The sequence below is a fragment of the Lethenteron reissneri genome, chromosome 39, assembly GCF_015708825.2.
Source record: "Lethenteron reissneri isolate LAM-NWPU_2019-01 chromosome 39, ASM1570882v1, whole genome shotgun sequence".
Lineage (NCBI taxonomy): Eukaryota > Metazoa > Chordata > Hyperoartia > Petromyzontiformes > Petromyzontidae > Lethenteron > Lethenteron reissneri.
The window spans coordinates 11981504-12004467 of NC_083817.1; the positions used below are offsets into that span (position 1 = coordinate 11981504).

Consider the following 22964-nt stretch of genomic DNA (forward strand, 5'->3'; position numbering starts at 1 on the left):
GCGGTCGGAATGCAAACATTCCGACTGCAGGTATTGTGGTCCTTGTAAAAAAAAGGTGTCAGTTTTGTTGCCAGATAAAAAAGTTAAAAAACAATTATCAGCTTCCCAGCAATGAAAAATGATAGGAGTTACTAGTAAATAAGGACTTGTCCCTTGCTTTTTATTTGACGCGTGTGCGGCGATGGCGCAGCCATTGATCGAGGGTGCAGCCATCGATCGAGGGTGCAGCCATCGATCGAGGGTCGAATTCGAACCGTGTGTGATCGGCATCGCGCTCGCTGAAGGTATGCCTTCAGGGAAGTCGTGCACTGTATACGCAACTGCGCACAATTTTGTGAGTCACTTATAACTGCTTTGCCGTTATTTATTGCCAATTATGGACTCAGACTATTGTACTATCATTTCATAGAGTCCCTGGCACGTAATAATATGCTACACAGTGGCAGTGGGGGTCGCAAAATACCAATTTATTACTAATAAACCCCAATGATCCGATCGAAATTAAGGATTTCTGTAGGATGATTGGGGGAGCACGTACCACCCCACCTTCCCAACTGGCTCTTCCAGTGAGTAGAGCGGCTCGCAATCGGAAGGTGGCGAGTTCTATTCCTGGTTCGGAGGGGTTTACTCAGTCCATCATCGCTCCCTCTGGGTTTGATGAAGTGCGTCCCACTTAGTTGCAAAGTCAACAGTGGTTTTCCTATAAAATAATGTGGAATTCCCACCACTGCCTCAGGACTGTCAACACCAATGGTTCAATGCTCAATTGATTAGGAAATTACTCTTGACTATTAACCAGGGTGGCCTGCAGGAATTGAACTGCAAACCTCTGCAGCATGAGCAGTGAACTTTTGCTGGCCATGTTGCCACACAGTCGGGCCTGTTGCTATGACGGTCACACCCTTCGCATTTGACTTGGGTCAGTGTAGGCTGCCGGAGAGTGACTGCGTCTGTGTAGGCCACCTGAGGGTGACTGCGTCTGTGTGGGTCACCTGAGGGTGACTGCGTCTGCGTTGGTCGCTTGAGTGCACTACTGCGTCTGTGCAGGCCATTGAAGACGGCAACCTGGAGGAGATGGAGGAGGTGGTGCGAGCCAAACGGGCGCGCAAGCGGAAGGCGTCGCCCAGCTCGGTGGGGATGGAGCCGGAGGTGATCGAGGAGCCTCCCCCCCCGCCGGTCAAGGAGAGGCACAAGAAGAAGAGGGGCCGCCCCCCCGCGGCCGACAAGCCAGTGCCCAACCCGCCGTCCCTGCTCAACAAGATGAGGAAGGTCCTGGACGCAGTGCTCAAGTACAAGGACGGGTAAGTGGGAGCGTCCCTTGTACAAGGCACTGATTGGCACGCGGAGTACATGACAAACGCGGAATGTGCCCCCCCCCCCCCCCCCCCCCCCGTATATGGCCTTTAACAAACAGTTTGGGGCAAGTGCTGTTAGCGAGCACCTACGAAGGCCTGCAAGGCGCGTGAGGGGGATAGGTTAGCCAGCACCACGCCCATCCGCCTTTGACTCCCCAGTGCTGATGTTTACACAGAACCTCGGGGATGCTCGAACCCACTGGAACTGCTGAACCAGCGAGAGAGGTGTTACAACAAGAGGTTATTTGTGGCGATGAGCAAGCAAGCGGGGTCTGAGCTGGAAAGGAATTCCATCCACGGACGCAAGCACGTCAGTTGTGTTAATGGGGGAGATTAGGGAGAGAGAGATTAGCATGAATGAGCTTCCATCGCCGCATAAATATCATCCCCGCATATGCGCACAACAGCAGTGTTAATGAGAGATTAGCACCATGAGAGTGCAATCCTAAGGGCATGTGAGCATGAGAGTGCAATCCAAAGGACATGTGAGCATGACCGCTTGTGTTGCGATCGAAACGTCGTGATATATTATTTTCATTTTGTGTTATTTTTCCACCTACGTGACTTTACCAATAGAACCAAAGAGTATGGTTTCCTGCAGTCACGAAAACTTCAAATCAAGATTGGGTCACTGGGTTTGTAGCATGGTGCGCTAACCACGACGCTACCACTCCTCACACTTGAATGTATACATAGCAAGCACATAATGACACGTAAACAGACATTTTAAATCCATAATATATATCTCGATGCCTCGCGTTTGTAGTGGATTCAGCCGAGTCGCAGATGTACTCTTTGGAGGCAACACATATTTATTAATACCAACACATTAACACAAGGTGGTTACTGCCCCTTTACCAGGTAACCTATGGTGGTGGACTACCAGGCTAACTACGCTAGTTACTGGGCGTAGCTACAACGGACAGGACCCTGGCTTGTGTCCTTGTCCACGTGTTGGTGACTTCTTCTTGGACGTAGAACGTAGATCATAGATCTTCAGATGACAACAACAACGCTGAACCCTGGTCCCTGTGGGGACCCCGTTTATATGCTCCTGGGTCGTGGCTGGCCCCACACTTGACCACGACCACCTTCGAGGAACCTCTTACCCTTTCTCGACCCTTCCCGTAGGATCTCACCCTGACACGTGACCACCCCCTAGCCCCCACTTGGAGCCCCTGTGTCGATCTTACTTGTCACGTGCCTTCCAGGGTCAACCAGAGTGCCGTGGCCTTGGGTATCCTCATCCCATGGCTGACACTCTCACACTCCCTCCTGTAGGGGTCAGCACTGAACGCCATGCGTGGTGCCACTGAGTGCTATCCCAGCGCTCACCGAGCCCCCTCTAGGGCTGATACTACACCCACCTACGGGGTGTCCGCGATGACGATGCATCGCACGTCGTGCCTCGCTAGAGCCGGCATTACTCAGTGACATTCACGATGTCGCTACATACGTGATGTCCGCGATGTGAGCACTTCGCACGCCGTGCCTCTCTGGAGCCGGCACCACACAGTGACATCCGCGATGTCACTATACGTTTAATGATCGTGATGACTGGTGGAGAAAGGCAGCAGCAGCGACAGCTCCTGTTGTTCATAATAAAGTTTTTGGGTTAGATCGCGTTATTTATAAATGTGTCGTAACCCTCCATCACCCGACACGGCCAATCAGCAAAAAAAGTGTCACGTCAAAAGACAAATAGTTCACTACTTTAGCCCACCGGTGTTTTGAAGAGTGAATCCACAACATTTACAGTTTTTGAGTACGACGTTTCACTGGTAATTACATCCAGCATCATCGGGCAATTCGCCAGAATGGTGAAGCCCTCACTTGTTCCCGTTCTTAAATAGAGCAGCAGGGTGACGTTATCATTTAACTCATGCAGGTGCGACGATTTCAGTAGGGGTGGGGGGGGGTATTGTAATTATATAATAGATTGGTAATCAGTCAATTGTTATAATTAGTAATGAGTTGTAATGTGTGTTATTGTAATTATATGCTACGTTAGTAATCAGTTAATTAGTATGTGTTTCCCCTATAAGGAATTGTAATTGGTATTATTTAATAATAAGCTTCCAGGCTGAACTAAGCCTGTAGCTGTCAGAGCTCCTGTTGCTTCACAGCTCACTAGGACATCGTGTGGTGTGACACGCGTTGAATCGTTATCTTTGGCCTGGGCTTGTAAGCGGTATTTGCGAATGTGCTAAAGCCCGTGCAGTGTGAAAACAGAAAGATTAATTGCTTAATAGCCCCCAACCCTTCTCCGCGTCAGTCTTGCGTAAGAGCCCGGTGTGGCGCGACGCATAGGCACAAGCGTCACCGCTTCCTGCGGCTTTCACGTGCATCCCAGGGTCTAAGGTCAGAGCGATCGCCTGCTCAAACCAGCATTTCAGACGGAGCCTGTCTACCGATCACAGTCCCGAGCCAATTATGGAAATTACACATTTTATATGGTGGGGGCGAGTGACCACAGGACAATCGCAGTTGATTTTTCCAACACAGTCGTTCTCGCTTTATCGGCCCCGGATGGAGGTATAATTGACGAAGTAAACCACCACCAACCAGGATTCGAACTCCGCAGCCTTGAGATTGCGGGCCGCTTGCTCTATCGCTGGGTGGCCACCAGGCCGGCGGTGTGTGGAGGTACGGACACGGGAGGAGGGAGGAGAACCGTCTGCTTCTTTGTTTTATAAAAACGATTTGGGAGGTGGGGGGTGGGTTTGGGAAGCGGTTACAGTTACTGCCACCACCTGGGTGCATGGAGCTGAGTCACAATCTCATGACACCAGTTGGGACACCTGGACCCCTTTCGCTCAACGTTGACAATGGGACCTCACCTATTCTTGCCTTCACCAAACACAACTCAGCCGTGTGACTCACGGCGAATGCTGCAATCTTGCATCATGCGAGTGTGGCTCCTATCCTCTTCCCCTCCCTTCCTCTTCCCCTCCCTTCTACCCCCACCTAGGCCACCACCACTTGTGAGAGAGTATCTCACAATTCGCTTTGTTTACGCGTTATCTCTCGCTCAGATCGCAGGCGCATTCCTGCTGACCTCCAGACGCCTGTGTGCGTGGGCGTGTGTGCATGTGTGTGTGGGGCCTTGTCTGCAGGTCTGGCCGGCAGCTCAGTCAAGTCTTCGTGCAGCTGCCGTCACGCAAAGAGCTCCCTGAGTACTACGAGCTTATTCGAAAGCCTGTCGACTTCAAGAAAATCAAGGTGACCAAACCATGGTGCCTTCCATCCCCGCCTGGTGTGCCCTTACATGATCGCCGCACCATGGCCGTGCGCGTGGGCGATTCTTCGTTCAGCGTGGAGTGTTCATGCTCGCAATAAGCACATTGCATTGCCCGTGCAGGAATCGATCACTTGAAAATATTTTTTCTCCTCGACCCCGTTTTTTCTGAACCCCGTAAGAATGGCCGGAGAATGGGGGCGGGGGTGGGTGACCGGACCTCAGACATTGAACCACCGTGGCAAAAATTTGATCGTCATTGCTCCCAGAGGGGGGGGGGGGGGGGGGGGAGGGAAAAAAACGGCTGATCCGGACATCGCATTTTGTATTTTAAAGTTTTAGCGGTTATATCCCCCCCCTTCACTTGTTCCCCTTTCTAATCCACCGCTCTCGACCATTATCTCTGCGGTTGTAGGGTTCGTGTACCCAGGTAGCTTTAATCGGCCCCCATTTGGGGGAGAATTACTCCGAGGTTGCGACTGGACCGAGTACATTGTGCACTCATAGAATATATCCCCGCTGTGTCTCTTGTTCGTTGAGTTCAAGAATAATATTTTTAAAACTTTTTTTTCTCTTTTACTCACTGATGAGCACATGCCCAAAAGCCCCAAAATGTAAAGCGGCCAGCAACAAAACAGCGAACTTATCAAAGTTGTAATGAATCATAGTTACTACTAACATGTTTCTTGAATTGAGCAAAGTTATCATTATTATTACAAGAGTTTGGTAAATAAGAAATTATGATGATGGGAGGGAATTCCAAAGTGGAGTTGTGCCAGGGGAAGAAGCAGAAAGAGAAATGTTGTGACCTGCATTGTGGTGGGCGAGTGGGTGACTGTGGTGTTGTGACCTGCAGTGTAGTGCGGTGGTTGAACATGGTGTGTGTGTGTGCAACAAAACAGTGGAATGTTAATCAGCAAAGATCCTAATCTGGCAGTTCACCTGCATTGATTTTCAAGCAAGCCTGACTGCTGATGAGACATTGAAGGTCAAAACCAATGCTGCTGTAAAATTTCACTTCCAGAAGGTTGCATGGCCGGTTGGATGTGTAAAAAAAAAAGTAATCCATCGGAAGAAGGGGGCGTATGGTCTACCTGTTGATTTTGTTACTTATATTCTTCATAACGACGCTATTGATCACGTTACATCTGGGTTACCGTGAGATGCATCTGCTGCGTGCTCTTTCACGCACTGCGGGAGGCTTCACGCACTGCAGGAGGCAGGGAGGGTGGAAGGCTGCTTGTGCCGCGTGTGTGGTGTGCGCTGGAAACCTTGTCTGCCACAGGCTGCACGGTGCGGTGTGCTCTGAAGCCGCCCACACTCCGCTTTGCTACAATGTCCTGAAGCTACATCTCTCTCTCTGCGTAGCTCGTGGCCTCTGATAACAAATTTGTCAGCAAAATATATTCGGCCGAGGACGTACAAACAGACAACAAGGCCACACGGAGTTTAATCTAATTTCCACTTGCGAGAGGCATGGCCTTGCTTATTGACAAGTTACCGAGCTTGTAACATAGAAGCTTCTACATGCAATTGAGGAGTTGAGGGCGAGCTTTGTTCGCGGAAATTGGAAGAATTGAGTGAGGAAATTCCTCCCTTAATACCATATTATTTCCACTTGTACACAATACGAGGAAGCTGCACTTGCAATCTAGAGGTCACCGGTTCGATTCCATCTTCCGCCGTGGCAGTTGAAACAACTGAAAGTTTCTTAAAACCCCACCACAGCCGCCTCTGTCCACCCAGCAGCAATGGGCACAACCACTTGCGAAGCACAATTTTGTTTTCGGCGAGCCATCGAACAAAGACGGTCACTGCATCCCTTGCTTTCAGATGCGCTCCCACGGCTATCTTGAACGCTCTTTCCATCCGATATTAGTAAGCCACTGGAGCTATGTACTTTTAAATCTAGATTGAAAACTCATTCTTTTTGAACGGCTTTTCGTGTTTAGTTTGTTGTCCTTCACCGGCACCTCCGATGAGCATTGTTGGCTTCTAACATACATGCGTACATTCCAATCAATCTGTGTGCCTTAGCAAGGTAAAGGTGCAGCCCTGCAATTGCCAGCTCGCTCACGTCACTGCTGGCAGGAGGGCCAGGGAGTATTTGGCCTACTCTCTCACAATGACCAGACATCTAGGAGGAGGTGGGAGTAGACCCACGCCTTATCCCACCACACTCGACCTGCCGACTGACTTAGCTGTGGCTGTACCCATTCACACTCCCGGATGGACAGAGGCCGTGGGAATTTGAGAATCTTGCCACCGTCGTGTCAACTGCCGCGCCGGGAGATGGAATCGAACCGCCAGGCCCCGGCTTGCGAGTCCAGCGCGCCGTTGTGACCATTACACCACTGTGGCAGCCGCCGCCGCGGACCGAGCTGTAACTAATCGCATCAAAGTTACAGGAAATGAATTTGATTTCATTTTTATTTCTGTTTATGCACTGTTTTCAATTTTTTCTGTAACACAGTTCTTTTTGCACTGCTTTCTACGTGATATTGTGGCTCCGATTTCTATTTTCGTCATTTCTGTAACCTTATTTCATCGTATTGCTCAAGATGCCATGTTGGTGACCCAGGTCAGTCACCTGTACATGAGATGATAGAATGGCGGCAGTGCATCGAGGCTCTGACACAGCAAATCTTGCACCGTCTTATTTTACCCAGTAAAGCCACAGCGAGTCCCAAGACTTGTGTTGAGGGTGGGGTTGTGCCACATTTGGATGTTTGACCAAACACCAATGACATGTGCCTTCGCTATGGGAGGAAACCGGGAAGACCTGGAGGAAACTCTCACACACAAGTCACACACCTCGCACACACACCACACACACACCACACACACACCACACACACACCACACACACACCACACACACACCACACACACACCACACACTAACCTCGCACACACCACACACACACCACACACACACCACACACCACATACAAACCTCACACACCACACAATCACTGACCACACACTGTCAACAAAGACAACGATCCCCCCCCCCCCATATCCTGTAACAGACTATTGGGGCAAGTGCTGTTAGCACCTATGAAGTTCGGCAAGGCACACGAGACAGTGGGTGGCCCGCACCAAACCCGGCTAATGCTCATGTTTACACACCGCACCAGGTACTCATTGACGGCTTAGTTGATGTCGGGGAAGGCCCAGTACAAGTTAAGATATTCGTCAGTGAGAATCAAACTCGGGTTGCTAAGTTTGTAACTCGATGCGCTAACAACGACACTACCGCTCCCCACCTCATGGCACCCACACTCGCACACCCATGCATCGCTCACGGTCTTGTGTGTCGCGGTCCCCCAGGAGAGGATTCGAATCCACAAGTATCGCAGTCTGGATGACCTGGAAAAGGACGTGATGCTGCTGTGTCAGAACGCGCAGATCTACAACCTCGAGGGGTCTCTGGTGAGCCTCTCCTCCAGCACCGGGCCCCCGCAGCGCTCCGTGCTGGATAACATGGCCTGTGTTCAAGCATTACAGCAGCAGGGATGCATTCAAACTTCCCCTGTACATGAACCCTTCCTCTTTCCGGGACATCTGCAAGTTGCAGGGTGGGTGTCCCGTTCACCGCTGAATCTCGGAACACGCAAGCGGTTACCGTTAATTTTATTTAGAGAGGCATAGCGCTGCAGTTTTTAAAGACATGGTACTGTACTCATCGCAGAGAACCGTAGCGACAGGACCGCACTCTCGATGATAGCCGGCGCTAAACTGTCACACGCCCTCCCACGTGGCCTTTTACTTCCGATTACATTCAGAATTGATTTAGAAGAAAAACCTACGACGCATGCGTCCGTCATGGGAGCAGGAAAGGGTTAATCAGTCCCACTCTTGAACCTCCTTCCGTTCCTCTCGTCAAGTCTCACCTCTTCTCCATTGCCCGTTCCCTTCCTCGTCCCTCCCGTCACCCCTCCACGACTTCCTGTCCCTCCCCTCCCCTGCTCTCTCCTGACCCCACGTCCCCTTTATTTTGCGGTCGCTCATTCCTCGGGCCTAGCACGCCCCTGCTATCTAAATCACTCTATTTTTGTTACCGCTGTTAAACTATGTAAAGCGCCTTGAGCTAAGGCGCTATATAAATATTAAATAATAATCCAGCTGTGTGCCGTCTGCACTAAAACTCAAGTCGGGGAGAATTTCCTGCTTTTTTTCCTTTTACAGTAATGATCCATTTGGTGGAACTTCCACATTCCTATGGCGGGGCTAAGTCCAGCCATAGGACAACCACCCTTGACTTAACACAGAGTGGTATTGCATTTATTGGCTCCTGAGAGAGGGATGATGGGTTGCGTAAACTCCAAAACAAATTTTTTACCTCACAACCTCGAGAATGGACATCCCGACCGCGTACTCCAGAATATAAATAAATAACCAGACGATACACCTCTTCCTTTTCATATCCGTGTCTCCATGTTAAACATTGAGGTCGTTTTACACCTCCCTTCAGCCACACGGCCTTCTGCGAGTGCCATCATTTCAGCTGGGACCATAGTCACCAAGAAAACAGTTGGTAACACACTATGCCGTGAAGGACTGAAATCCTGCAGCGCCCGCAAGGTCCCCCTGCTCAAGAAAGCACATATACATGCCCGTCTGAAGTTTGCCAATGAACATCTGAATGATTCAGAGGACAACTGGGTGAAAGTGTTGTGGTCAAATGAGACCAAAATGGAGCTCTTTGGCATCAACTCAACTCGCCGTGTTTGGAGGAGGAGGAATGCTGCCTATGACCCCTAGAACACCAATCCCACCGTCAAACATGGAGGTGGAAACATTATGCTTTGGGGGTGTTTTTCTGCTAAGGGGACAGGACAACTTCACCGCATCAAAGGGACGATGGACGGGGCCATGTATCGTCAAATATTTGGTGAGAACCTCCTTCCATCAGCCAGGGCATTGAAAATGGGTCGTGGATAGGTATTCCAGCATGACAATGACCCAAAACACACGGCCAAGGCAACAAAGGAGCGGCTCAAGAAGAAGCACATTAAGGTCCTGGAGTGGCCTAACCAGTCTCCAGACCTTAATCCCATAGAAAATCTGTGGAGGGAGCTGAAGGTTCGAGTTGCCAAACGTCAGCCTCGAAACCTTAATGACTTGGAGAAGATCTGCAAAGAGAAGTGGGACAAAATCCCTCCTGAGATGTGTGCAAACCTGGTGGCCAACTACAAGAAACGTCTAACCTCTGATTGCCAACAAGGGTTTTGCCACCAAGTACTAAGTCATGTTTTGCAGAGGGGTCAAATACTTATTTCCCTCATTAAAATGCAAATCAATTTATAACATTTTTGACATGCGTTTTTCTGGATTTTTTGTTGTTATTCTGTCTCTCACTGTTCAAATAAACCTACCAATAAAATTATAGACTGATAATTTCCTTGTCAGTGGGCAAAAGTACAAAATCAGCATGGGATCAAATACTTTAATCCCTCACTGTATATTTTTAAAGTAGACTATACGCCTTCGCCACATGTACAACTGCAGACGAACCAGAGTCCGCATCACAACCGGTCGTCACATTCCGCTCTGGAGCAGTGAATTGGGGGGTGGGGGGCACGATGCGGTTTTGACTTGAGGCATTGTTGGCAAAGTTTCAAGAAAATGTAACAAACAAATCTCACCCGGGCAGGGTGGGAGGGGCTGGGGCGAGGGGGGATTGTGTTCTCTTCCTGATGTAAGTAAGAGCGTATCGGTGGCTTGTTTCTTGAGCGTGCCGGTTGATGTTCTACACCGGGAGTGACCTTGTACCACCGGTGGGGTGGGGACTGCTAGATCTACGAAGACTCCATCGTCCTGCAGTCCGTGTTCACGAGCACGAGAGAGAAGGTGGAGAAGGAGCCAAGCTGCGATGACGTGAGTGACGATGATGAAGATGATGACGGCTCTGAGTCCGAGTGTAAGCTGCTTCTCTCCGCTCCTTCCTTTTTTCACGCTTTAAGCGATGTTGCTGGCATATGCACGTGCTTTTTGTTGGGATTCTGTTAACTCGCACTGTTTATCTGCGCCGGTAACCCCACTACATTTAAAATCTCAAAACGGACATTTACACCGCATTGCGCAAACGGTCGCCGGCTTGTGCGTCTCTCGACGTCGTCGCTGTGCGAAAGCGCGGACGTTCTAATTTCAATTTGTCTGACACAGCCCACTCGGTGAAGGTGAAGATCAAGCTCGGAAAGAAGAAGGAGAAAGGGAAGGAGAGGGAACGGGCTCGCGTGGGCCGGCGGCGGTCGGGCCGCGGGGCCAAATCCAGGCCCGTGGTGAGCGACGACAGTGCCGATGAGGACAACGTGAGTCAAAGCCAAATTTCAGAGTCCTCCTCCTGGGTGACTGCTGTTGATGCGAGGGATTGTGACGCTGTGGATTAGTCCTGAGTCGTTGCCCGCTCTCTCTCTGGGTCATGGTTGTGGATCTTTTGAGGTCTTTTGTTCCGTTGATCTTGTTCAAGCCCGGGTCGCCAAAATTACAAAATCATTCAAGTTCATTAAATACATCAATGAAGCAGATAGAAAGCAGACTAAAAAACTACCTCGTAGAGATCAGAGCAAATGCAATCGCATTACAAATAGAATTGAAAACAGTGCACAAACAAACATTTAAATAACTGTTTATTCTGCAATGATTTCACGAATTGCGTTTACAAGTTTATTCATAGTCAAATTAAGTAGAAAAAACACGTAAATGAAATTAGGGCAATTATTGCACTAGTATGTAAATAGACGAGGATATACGTATTTACAACCGCAGGTGAACTTATTGTGGGCATTTGTGCCTTAAAAATCATGCCAAAAGAGCGTTGGCTTGATAGGCGGTGCTGTGACCGTACCGCCTTCCTTGGGCAATCCAAGCCTGAAAGGAGTTGGAAGTGAGGGCTTTTCTACCGAGGGTCAGGGCAGCTGGGTATGTGTGGCAGCGTTCCTTCACCGCCAACTGTCTCGGTTGAAATTCAAAGCCTTCGCTGGGAACATTCAAGCCTGCAGTTGTTTGTGTTGGATCATCTGTGGGCCCTTGGCCCGATTTTAATGTGGCACGGGTGAACCCCCGTGCCTCAGAGTTCAGGAAGGACTGGTGTTCGATTCCAGACTCGGACGCTTTTCTGCGTGGAGTTTGTATGTTCTTCCCCCTGTACTGCAATGGGTTGCTTCTTCTGGCAGTCTCCGGTTTCTCCCGTAGCTAAAAGCATACAATGTAACTGGGATTGGCCAAAACACCCCAATGAGCCTGTATTTTTGGGTAAAAAGTTATTATTTTAAGTGAGTAATTCCACGAAACAAGTTACTCTCAGTGCCACACTCATTACCATGCTTAAAGGAAAGAATGGTGAACTGATCTTTGACCACCAGGAACAGGTTTAGATAGAATTTTTGGTGAGGTCTTGGGGGAGGAGAAACCCCTCTCTGGGCTCAGGTGGGATTGGCCCTGCTTGGGCTATATTTCGTCATATATTAGAGGAAGTAACCGCTTCTTGTGAGTGGCTGCCATCTGTGAAGAAAACGCAAAGAGTGATCCAGAGCCTGATATCACGTACACTGCTGGGTAGAGATGTAGGTCATTTGAACAGAACATATATTTGCTTTTTGACCTGGTTAATGCGTATGGTACCGTAAATAGGACTGAGCTGTTGATTATAATTCTTCATGGTTTCAAAGTTCCTGACCCTCAGCTCACAATCATGAACTTCCTTCATGATGGTGGACAGGCCTGGGTAAAGCTGCGTGGCCACGAGTCAGATCCATTGTCGGTTCACCTTGGGGTGCAACATGGATGTTCTATAGCCCCTACGCTATTTAACACCTTTTCCCACCTAATTCAATAGGTTTTTCATGGCTGTACCGGTGGAATTTCCATCTGGTACAGATACGATGTGAGGCTAATCTATGCCTGGGTGCAGGGATGGCTCGCTTTTTGTGTCAACCATGTTATGTGTGCAGATGGTCTGGCAATTGCTGCCCACTGAAGAGTTGGATAAGCTACTGTTGAACCTGGAGTGTGCTACTCGTTTTATGTAATCGAATGCTGCCCTCCCCATGAGTGATAGGGGCAGTTGTGGATAGGGTAGAGAAATTTCTATACCTGGGCAGTGTGCTTACGACCAGCTCCGGTTTGGCAGCTGAGGTCACACTCTGAATCAATCGAGTGGCATCTTTAATCGGCTGCGTAACTTGAGGAAGCTACCTGGACTGTCGCTCCATACAAAGCTCTGGGTCTGCTGGAACACAATTATTCCCTACCTTCTCTAAGCTTGTGAAACGTAGAGCCCTTTAAAAGAACATCTGTGCTGGTTTTAAACATTAAGGCTGGCCTGCCTATGATCCATCGTGGGTTTAACCAGACTAGATTGTGTGAGGAGCTCACCAATCCTTGTAAGATCTGGGCACAGTCCCATCTGTGGGCTCCTCCGACAGGTGAGGCTGTGTTGGCTGGGTTATGCAACCCGCATGCCCAACCACCGCATGTCCAAGCAGCTTCTGTTTGGTCGGATCGAGGGGGCTAAACGAACGAAGCACCGGGCGGCTAAAACGCAGCAAGTTTGCACAGTGGGGGGAACGCAGGTGGGGGTGCATTTGCCAGTCATCTCAGTCAGTCAACCCATGGTACCTGGGTCTGTCCCATGACCTCTTTCCAGCGAGACCTCCACACTTCACACAGCCTCAAGGTGCAACTCGCCCGGCACAAGCGCCGTGGTGATGTCACCATCATCGTGGCGAATGGCGGTTGTGTGTAAATGTATGTGGGATGTGTGAGCGAGAGCGTGTAAATGTTTGTCTCGTGGTTTACAGAGTTGGTATATTTTCCTTATCTTGTGAATATATAATAATTATTCTAAACGGCTTTGATTTAAATAAACACTTCTGGTATTGAGCTACTGTGGATATGGAAACCTTCCCTTTCTGTGCCGGTCCTCTTAGATGGCTCTGCACAGCGTTCATCATTTACCACGCCCTTGCATTTTACGTGTACATTTCTGATGGCCCACAAATGATGTATTTAAATGCAGCAGCTTTACTTTTAAGAGATGCGATACAACTGGAAATGTTGCCTTGCGCATTCTGAGCTCGCCACTGTGTTACAAGGGCATTGTGATTCTGATATTTTTCAGGGTCAGTCGGAGGTTAGTAGCGAAGTTGAGTGAAAGATCGACGTCATTCCAGACGCACGCCCGGCGTGGTGGTGGAGCGGCGTTTTGAGTGAACGGCGTGGATCACAAATGCGCGTCGCAGCTTGCGCGCGCACGGAGAAACCTTGACTCGTGTGCATCTAAAGTCCACACGCACGCACCGTTGCAACACAGAGTTTACGTGTTACCCAACGGACCCGTTTTATCACCGCCGGTGTGTTCTTCCAAGCCGATGTTCGGATCTAAAGCGGTCTCTCGGAATGACTGACGGTAGTACTCGTAGGATTTCAGTCCTAGATCTTCATGTTTGCATGAACAATTTCTTCAGGGGCCAAATGCCGAGGGCCACCCTCTCCGTGTTGTCGATGCCGCGTGCAGACGCTGGCTGCTGAACGAGTGTTAGCGTTCGCACGCCCCGGTCGCAGGTTCAGTGGTCACGTTTCCTGCAGCGCTCGTCAAATACTATTTCGTGTGGTGTATTGATAATCGTATCAGTGTTTCATTCTCGCGTCACGCAGACTCTAGCATGTATGTAGCAGGCAGCTTTTTATATTGCAAATCCGGTCCAAGTTAGAACACTAAGGAGGTGGGGGCAGGGGGGGGGGTGGTTTTTAGGTGCAATGGATGATTCGTTTTTCCGAGCGGGCCACGAGAGATACTGTGCGTGGCATATCGGTGCTCTGCGGCGGTGCCGAGTCTGCGGCGTGGGTATTTGGTGTCGCCGCGTAAAACCAAGCTGTTTTTTTCTCAGTAAAAAGCCGTAAAAATGCAATTACGTGTAAGCACCAGTTGCATTTTGTTTTGAGAAGCTTCCAGTGTGTGAGATTAATGAACTTGTGAAACGACAAAATAAACACCTAACATTACATACGTGTGTCCGCTTTCATGTATTTGCTGCTCGTGCGATTGTATTTACAGTGCCCGTTACCCAAGAAGCGTCGAGATCTCAAGACTCTTTTTCAAGAGGGTCCTGCAAACTTTTCATAGTAGGGGCGACAATTTCTGAGTCCCAATTCAGTCCGAGTAAATTTCCAGATTTGGCAAATTTGGCCTACGTCGCAGGATCAAGTTTTTTGTGGGTTAGATCGCGTAAATATATTAATGTGTCGTTAAAACCTGCCACCACCCGACACAGCCAACGAGTAAGGGTTGTCACATAAACAGAACATGTCAATTCGTCACTAGTACAGCACACCGGTGTGTTGGAGAGCCAAACCACAACATCTTTATTGTCCGTGGAGTGAAGCAGATGTAGCCGGGGCCCATATTGTCTCCTGCTACGATCGTAACGAGAGCGATCGATGTGCTATTGTCACAATTGGTTGTGGTGGCCGTTTGTATGTTGAACTTTTTTTGCACCATACGTAGCCAACCACGCTAATCGGAGGTGCGGGGGAAGGACGAGTTCACAAAGCAGGAACACGATTGTGCCACGTGACGCAACACTTTATTTCGAAAGTAGTCTTCGGGGGAGCACTTGTTTCTCTGCAATCATGACCAGAGACACCGCATCAGCCCACATGCCACAAAACACCACACTGCTCAACACCATCTGGGCAAGGGCCTAATGTGCACGAGCAGCTACGGGTACAATCCCTAAGTCACCAATGTATCACGTGAACCCTAACTTTACCTGTGGCAACGAAATGGTGCACAAGACGCCTCGCTTCACGTGGCAATTTCACCCTGATACGCACATGCAGCTACTCCAACGCTTTATCCGCAGCTCGTTACACAGCCCAAACAAAATTGTGACAAAAAAAATTGGACCAGTGATTATGCAATATGGACTAGAAAAGAAATGTTACCAATGTATAAAACCTCGTTTTAGTGGAGCCTCTAAAATGTTACATGCCAGACAGCAGGAATTGTTTTTCCACAAACGGTGCTTTGGGTGAGGTGTCCATAAAAGATCATGCTCCAAAAAGTTCAACCAGCACATAGCCCACAATGATGTTTTGAAGATGTTAGCACTCCCAAAGTGACCTTTAAATTACGTAAAAATAATTTCACGATGGGTTTAATTGCATCTTCACATAAACGAAGAATTATATTTACCTTTTCCCCCAGTTTTCCCAGAATTTTAGATGCGATGCTGTCACGCTGATGTAATTTCTTCACATGAAAACAAAAACTTTTGTATGGTCCAAAAACGTCTATGTGATGACATGCACCTCTGATCAGCACGGTTGGCTACATACGGTGTGAAATAAGTTCAACGTACATGCCATTTCTTGGTCCCAGTAGGTGACATGAAGATCTTCAGTCTGAAGGTACTTTCAAACTCGGTATTTAGCAGTCGGGCCTCGTTCAAGCCCAGAAATCATCCCACGTCGGGCATCTGGCTATGATTCGGAAAGCCCGACCACACCTGCACTCCCCCTCTTCACCTTTAACCTTTTTTTTCGCTCGTGAACCTGCTCAAGTGTGGGGAGAATCTGTGCTTGAACTTGTGAAAGCTTTCCTGGAGCATGTCAGGGTTAGGACTGCGTGCGTCAAAGGGCAACGCAGCAACAGGAATATTGTAAAGATTCCACGTAGAGATTCAATGATGCAATCGCTCGGTGTTTGCAAAAAGAGACGAAAATGAGGATCTCGGGACTTAGTGCTTCATAGCAGTATTGGAATATGGGACTTCTTTACCTCCTGGTTCTCCAGGCTTCTGACTCGTCTTCGTCACGGGTACCGTCCATAAGGTTAATGTTCGCGCTGTGTTGGAGTGTTCATAGAGACAAGGCAGTGACGTGAATGAGAAATAAACTAGTGTAGTGGCATCGGGGGATGCCACTGCATGCCACGTTGGGCCAGCCCGTGTGTAAAGCACGGGACAGGCTGCTCACACCACCTACAACACAGCAGTGTGCAACGTGCACTCGTTGTGCGGTGTCAGCCCTCCGAGGCTAGGGAACGAGAGCGCCGGGAGTGGCGCAGGGGTGACAGGGGGCCATGGCACTCCGGATGAACCCGGAGGTCTAGTGGCCGGAGGTACCGGGGGTGGGGCCCCAAAGAGGGAGGATCAGGGACCCCAGGACAGGTTCCAGGGGCCTCTGGAAAGGTCGAGAAGGGAGGCAGGCCTAGGGGCCCCGGGACTGGGGATATAAGCCGGACCCCTGAACGGGTCCGGCGGTTGTTGCTGGTCTGAAGACTTGAAGACGTCCTCCTAAAGAAGAAGCCCAAGGGTCAAAACCAGGACTCGAGTCGGAGTCCGGCTTGACAGCTCCCCCCCCCCCCCCCCCCAGTCGCGTGAGGGCGAGTTAGCCTGGAGAGACCACTCTCCCAGTTACCTGTTGGAAGGGGCAGCTACCCCCCGCGTGTTAACAAGTGTTGTTGAAATAAACGTGTTGCCTCCATGAAGCCTCACTCTCCCTCTTGTTATGTATCTCGTTTATTGTTAGATTTTAATCACAGCTCCTATGATTACTGTTGTTACATTGTTTTTATAGCTTTATTTTGGTGATTTCGAAAACATATGGTTAAGCCATGTTTCTTGTAGGAAGTGCGGAGTTGGTCTGATAACTTTAATCTAAATTGTCTTATGGCTGTTATTGTTTGACTTGCATCACACTGGGATGTTTGCACACATCGTTGTAATACGGTGGGTTTTTTTTCTGGAAGATTTGCTGGTTTATCCAGGATGTTTCTGTTGCGCGACGTCGCTTTAAGATGTTCTTTGTTCATATTTTGTTTGTTGCGGTTGCACCCGACTCAAAAGCCGCATGGCTCACAGGGCTATACCTAATAAATGAAACTTGAAAACTTGAAACTGTACCCACTACACTAGTAATAAGCCGCACAAGATGCGCTCACCCTCGTAGACCGACTCGGAGGCACGAAGATAAACCACAGACAATCGGGAAGGCAGCAGCCACGTCATGACACCAACAATTGCCCAAGTCCTGCAGTCTGTATGTATATGTTGAACTTCTTTCGCACCTTACGTAGCTAACCGTGGCAATTGAAGGTGCTATCGGCCAATTAATGACCACATGTGGAAAGAAACCAGAGCAACCGGAAAAAATCCAAACGTGCAAGGTGGAAACACACTATCCCATACAGACGAAGCACATGGAGTCTTCCTTTTACTGTACTGCCTTCTGGTGAGCCAGAATATGGCTCCTCGAGTGCTGGTTTACAGGCGTGTGGCAACCACCGCTCAGATGGGAGTGTCGTGTCCTCGCAATGTGAGAGGCCTTGAAGAAACGGCAGTTCCTGAAGTTGCCACAATGATATTTCAATGTGGAGCCCTCCAAACACGATAAGTCTGTCTTCCCCGTGAATTGTGGGCCCGTTCATTGAATGTTCTTGTAGTTGGCAAATATGTAGCAGTCACAAGTTAGAGCAGGAATACAGACGGTTCAGTGATGGATGGCAAAACATTCGTACCATGCTCTTAGTTCTTTCGGTAAAGTCACACATTTGTAGATCGGCGCACAGGAACTTTGTTTATATTTACCAACTCTTCTTTTCGTGTGGCTGATGTTGATGGAGAGCAACGGCTGTAAATTTACACTGAGGTGGTAGAGTGGGACGATAGCGCCAGGAGCAGCTGAGGGTGTCGTGGTTGTGATGACGCCCCCGTCGTTATATGTAGATCGGGCAAGGAGTTGGTGCTGTTCTGGGTGACCATAGTCGCACACTGCCGGAGAGTTTTTTTGTTTTATATATTTAATCATCTTACCTTTTAACGTCATTCTGTCTGTGTGTGGCCGCTACTTGCGAGGGTTTACGTTTAACAAAAGACCCCATGTAGCACGGCATAAGCCGCATGGTGAGCCAGCGCTATTCCGATTTCGCATCCATCACCTTTAAAGTACTTTAATTAGCGATTTAGTGCTGTTTTTGTAATTTATGTATTACCTTGCGCCTCCCAGCGCGCGCCAAAGCACGCATTGGCACATGTGCATCCCTACCAAGGTGCACACGCGTTCGGTGGGGGGGGGGGGATTTCTCATTCGTGTGGACACTGCGCAAGAAACATTTATTACCATGACTGTTTACTCATTACCATTCCTGTTGCCTCTTATTCCCCACAAACTTTGCTTTTGCGGCCACGTCGTTATGTGAGGGAATGACACTTATGCACACGTTTTCTCTTTTAAAATAGGTACCTTTCTAAATATCACTGTCCTGCTCACAAAAAACAAGTTTGAGGGGAAGAAGAGCCTTTTTCTGTACTCTTGAGGCATACGCAGCCACGTAATATCACTTACTGCACAGGGCCAAACAAATAAATATACTGAATACTATTATGTCTTCATACTCTTGGGTCTTTCGGTCAAGTCACGTAAATAAAAAAATAATAGATCACGACGTTTCGATCGCAACACAAACAATCGTCTTCAGGTGAGAGAGAAAGCTGCTGAGACAAGGTCTTATATAGGCCTCAGAGGGGTGCATCAAGGTAGGTGGGTGGAGCTAGAGATGGTCCAACCACAGAGACTGGGGCAGTGGACACTCAGCCTGTCAATGCAAAGACATCCAACCTAGTAATGAAACTCAGAGAGTCAGTTAACATAGGTAGAAAAGATGGAAACATCATAGCAAGTTACAACTTTACCTGGTTAATCTTCTTCAGCCGACTTAATGTCAGCCAATTAGTTAGTAAATAGAAAAGTAATTGTGTAAGTCGATGTGTGCATGTGAGTCCATATATGTGTGTGCGTGGTGTGTGTGTGAGTCGATGTGTGTGTGTGTGTAAGTCCATGTGTGTGTGTGAGAGTTGATGGGTGTGTGTGTACGTCCATGTGTGTGTGTAAGTCGCTGTGTGTGTTTGAGTCACGATGCCGGACGGGCAACTCTGTCGTGGACAGTGCTCATGGCGTCTGTGACCACCAGAGTGGCTAAACGGAGGCTCTGGACGGGTGCGAGGGGCTGGTAACCCCTCCACCTTCAATTAATTACCACTAAACCACAACTTAAATATGTAACTAATAAGCTTGTGCCGGGGGGACAGGCGTTTATGACGTCTCTTGACCAAACCCCAATTGGCGGAGCCAGGAGATTGAATCTTTACCCTCGGGGCTCCTCCAGAAACAACGAAAAGCCACTTCGTGTGGCGACGTGGAATGTTCGAACGCTCACTGCGGAGGAGAGGCTGCCACTCCTCTGTCGGGAGCTGGACCGGTACCGCCTGGATCTCTGTGGCATTCAGGCGGTCCGGTGGACCGGCTCTGGCAACTGTCACCATGAGGGGTGGACAGTCCTCTTCTCGGGGCAGGAGACTGCCAAACAACAGGGAGTGGCTCTTCTTCTGAGCAAAAGAATGAAGGGGGTGTGGGAGCGTGGCGGTGAGGTGTGGGAAGCTGTAAGCCCGAGGCTACTTTGGGCTCGCCTTCACATCAACCAAAGGCGAGGAGTGGTGGTCGTGGTTACTTATGCCCCCACTGAAGACAAACATCCGTGGAGGGATGCAGGCAAGGCCGATGAGTCAGATGCCTTTTATGACCTCCTGTCACAGGTGCTAGCTAGAGTCATGCCCGAGTTGGTCATGATGCTGGCACCTGGTCTGGGCCAGATCAGCTCAATAACAACGGCAGGAGGCTGCTAGATTTTTGTGCAGCCCATGGGCTTGTTATTACTAACACGCTGTTCCGGCATCGGTGCATTCCACACAACATCATGGATGCATGCCGGGTCCAAGCAAGAACATCTGCTGGACTACATAGTGACAGAACAGTGGATGCGGACCCATGTCCTTGACACCAGGACCTACCGTGGAGCTGATTTGCCCACTGACCATCGACTTGCCATCTGTAAGATGCGCCTGCCATTCTTCCACTCCAGTGGTGGGTGTACACCAGTGGCGGCTCCTGCAAAATCTCTCAGGGGGGGCAAATGTCTGGATGATTGATAAGAATAAGGTCCACCCATGCAATGGATAAATTAACAGCTTAAGCATGTAAAGGCAACTTCACTTCTTTAATATTAATGAAAAATAAAGTGACTCTTACAATACATCTTGTTTGTTTCTATACTCACTATTAATACAATCCACTCAAGTTTCTTTTATTAAAGATTCCACTAGGTGGCGACAAATTATATTGTTGGATGAAACGTGCTTACGTATGATGACGTAAGCACGTTAGGGCGAGCCCTCCCGGAAGCCATAGAGAATGCTTAGCAGCGCCCCCCGGTCGAAAAAAAACATCTTTGAATGTAAGTCTATGGGGCCACTCGGGGCGATTCTCAGCCGGAGTGAAATCGCCCAAAAAGAGGCGGTACTCCACAGAACGTGACATGACGCTGATTGGACTATATCCAGAGGCACAGTGACGGCTAGCGTGACTCTGTGGTTGAATGACATTGGTGGTGCGTCGCCCAATCGCCCTAATGAAGAAACCGCCCCTGGTGTACACGCAAGACCCCATTCAAACCCTCAGTGGCATTGTCTCAGCTAGCTGGTGAAAGTTAAAAGGTGAGAATTTCATCATCGCTTGCGGCTGGGGTTGGCATCGTCCCCCACTCCTCCTGATGTCGAGGGAAAATGGGCGAGGTTTAGGACTGTGGCTCATGCAGCTGCAATGGCTGCTTTGGGTACACGATCCATACCTCCCCAGAGACCCTGGCTGACAGAGGAGGTGTTCAGGATAGTTGAGACAAAGCGACAGGCTCATTCTCATCGGCTACAGCATCCCACGTCGGAGAATGAGGAGGCCTTTGCTCGGAGGTTTGGAGAGCCGTGAGGCGCTGCAAGGATGGGTGGTGGTCGCGGGTTGCTGAGGAGATGGAGTCTGCCTCAATGGCCCACGATCACAAATCACTCTTTAATTCTATCAAAAAAGTAACCTGCAGCCCCACACCTATTACCATCATTAGGGGAAAGAATGGTGATTCAATCTCCGACCCGCAGGAACAGGTTTGCAGATTTGCTGAGCATTTCTGTGAGGTCCTGGGGGAGGAGAAATCCCTCAGCCTAGAAAACAACGGGGGACAAAGTGCAGATGACCCTGTGGAGGCTGCGGTGCCTCAAATATTGGAAGAAGAAGTATCCCCCTGTGAGTGGCTGGCTGAGGTGCCATCTGTTGAGGAAGTTCTGAAGGCGATCCAGAGTCTGAGACCAGGAAAGGCACTGGGCAGAGATGATCTCCCAAGCGAAATGCTGAGGGAGGGTGGCATTTGTGCACAGACTGCCCTATATGACATCATAACAACAGTCTGAACCACTGGATGGATTCCGCAGGATTGGAGGATGCCCTGGTGGTAATTGCTGCTCACTCAGAGGAGGAGTTGGAGGTGCTGCTGCTGGACCTGGAGCTTGCCACTAAGAGGTGGAGCCTTACCATTAGCCCCACCAAAACTAAGCACCTGCCTGGGTATTTTGTACCATCGGACACTCCACCCCCACAACTCCCAATTGGTGATAGGGCAGTTGTGGAGAGAGTGGAGAGTTTCCCATACCTGGGCAGTGTGCTCATGATCGGCTCCGGTTTAACAGCAGAGGTCTCACTCCAAATCAGTCGAGCGGCATTATCTTTTCATCGGGTGCGGAATGCTGTCTTCTCGGCCACAGTCTGTCGCTCGGCACGAAGCTTCAGGTCTTCTCGGCCACAGTCATTCCCTCCCTTCTCTACACTTGCGAAACGTGGACCCCCCTAATGGAGCATCTTCGCCGGTTGGAAACATTTAGGCTGGGCTGCCTACGATCCATCCTGAGTTTAACCAGGCTAGATAGTGTGAGGAGCTCACAAATCCTTGAAAGATCTGGACAAATTCCCATCCGTGAGCTCCTCCGGCAGGCAAGGCTGCGTTGGCTGGGCCATGTAGCCTGCATGCCGAGCCACCGCATGCCTAATCAGCTTTTCTTCGGCCGGATCGAGGGGGCTAAACGGGCGTGGCACGGGCGAGAGAAGAGATGGAGTGATGTGGTACAGGAGGATGTGGAGCTGAGTGGACTTGTCGATGACTGGTACCAGCGGTGTCAAGAGCAGCCTATGTGGAGGAGGTTCGTGAAGGACGCTACTGGGCAGTTGGAGGCAGTCGCCCTCCAACAACAACGGAGGGCGGAGGAGCGACGCTCACAACAACGAGTGGAGCGCCGGGTAGCTAAAGCACAGCAAGATGGCACAGTAGGGGGGCACAGGTGGTGCATCAGCCAGTCGTCTCAGTCAGTCGACTTGTGGCATCTGGGTCTGCCCCGTGACCTCCTGCCAGCGGGTGTTCGACACTTCACGTGGCCTCAAGGTGCACATAGCCTGGCACAAGCATCGTGGTGACGTCACCGCCACTTA

At 49.6% G+C, this 22964-nt stretch overlaps 1 protein-coding gene across 4 annotated transcripts in view; it reads left to right on the forward strand.

The window, feature by feature from the left end:
- The window catches only part of LOC133352054 (transcription activator BRG1-like), a 59615-nt gene extending 45017 nt beyond the window's left edge, over window positions 1-14598 (forward strand). For 3 of the 4 annotated variants that reach the window (XM_061567776.1, XM_061567778.1, XM_061567777.1), the window contains 6 exons: window positions 1048-1301; window positions 4472-4577; window positions 7926-8027; window positions 10395-10518; window positions 10764-10909; window positions 13720-14598. In XM_061567776.1, coding sequence (XP_061423760.1) covers window positions 1048-1301; window positions 4472-4577; window positions 7926-8027; window positions 10395-10518; window positions 10764-10909; window positions 13720-13752 — 765 coding nt within the window. In that variant the 3' untranslated portion in view covers window positions 13753-14598. The remainder of the gene's footprint in view (window positions 1-1047; window positions 1302-4471; window positions 4578-7925; window positions 8028-10394; window positions 10519-10763; window positions 10910-13719) is intronic. The other variant, XR_009756250.1, reaches the window with a different exon arrangement.
- Window positions 14599-22964: the final 8366 nt, after the last annotated feature.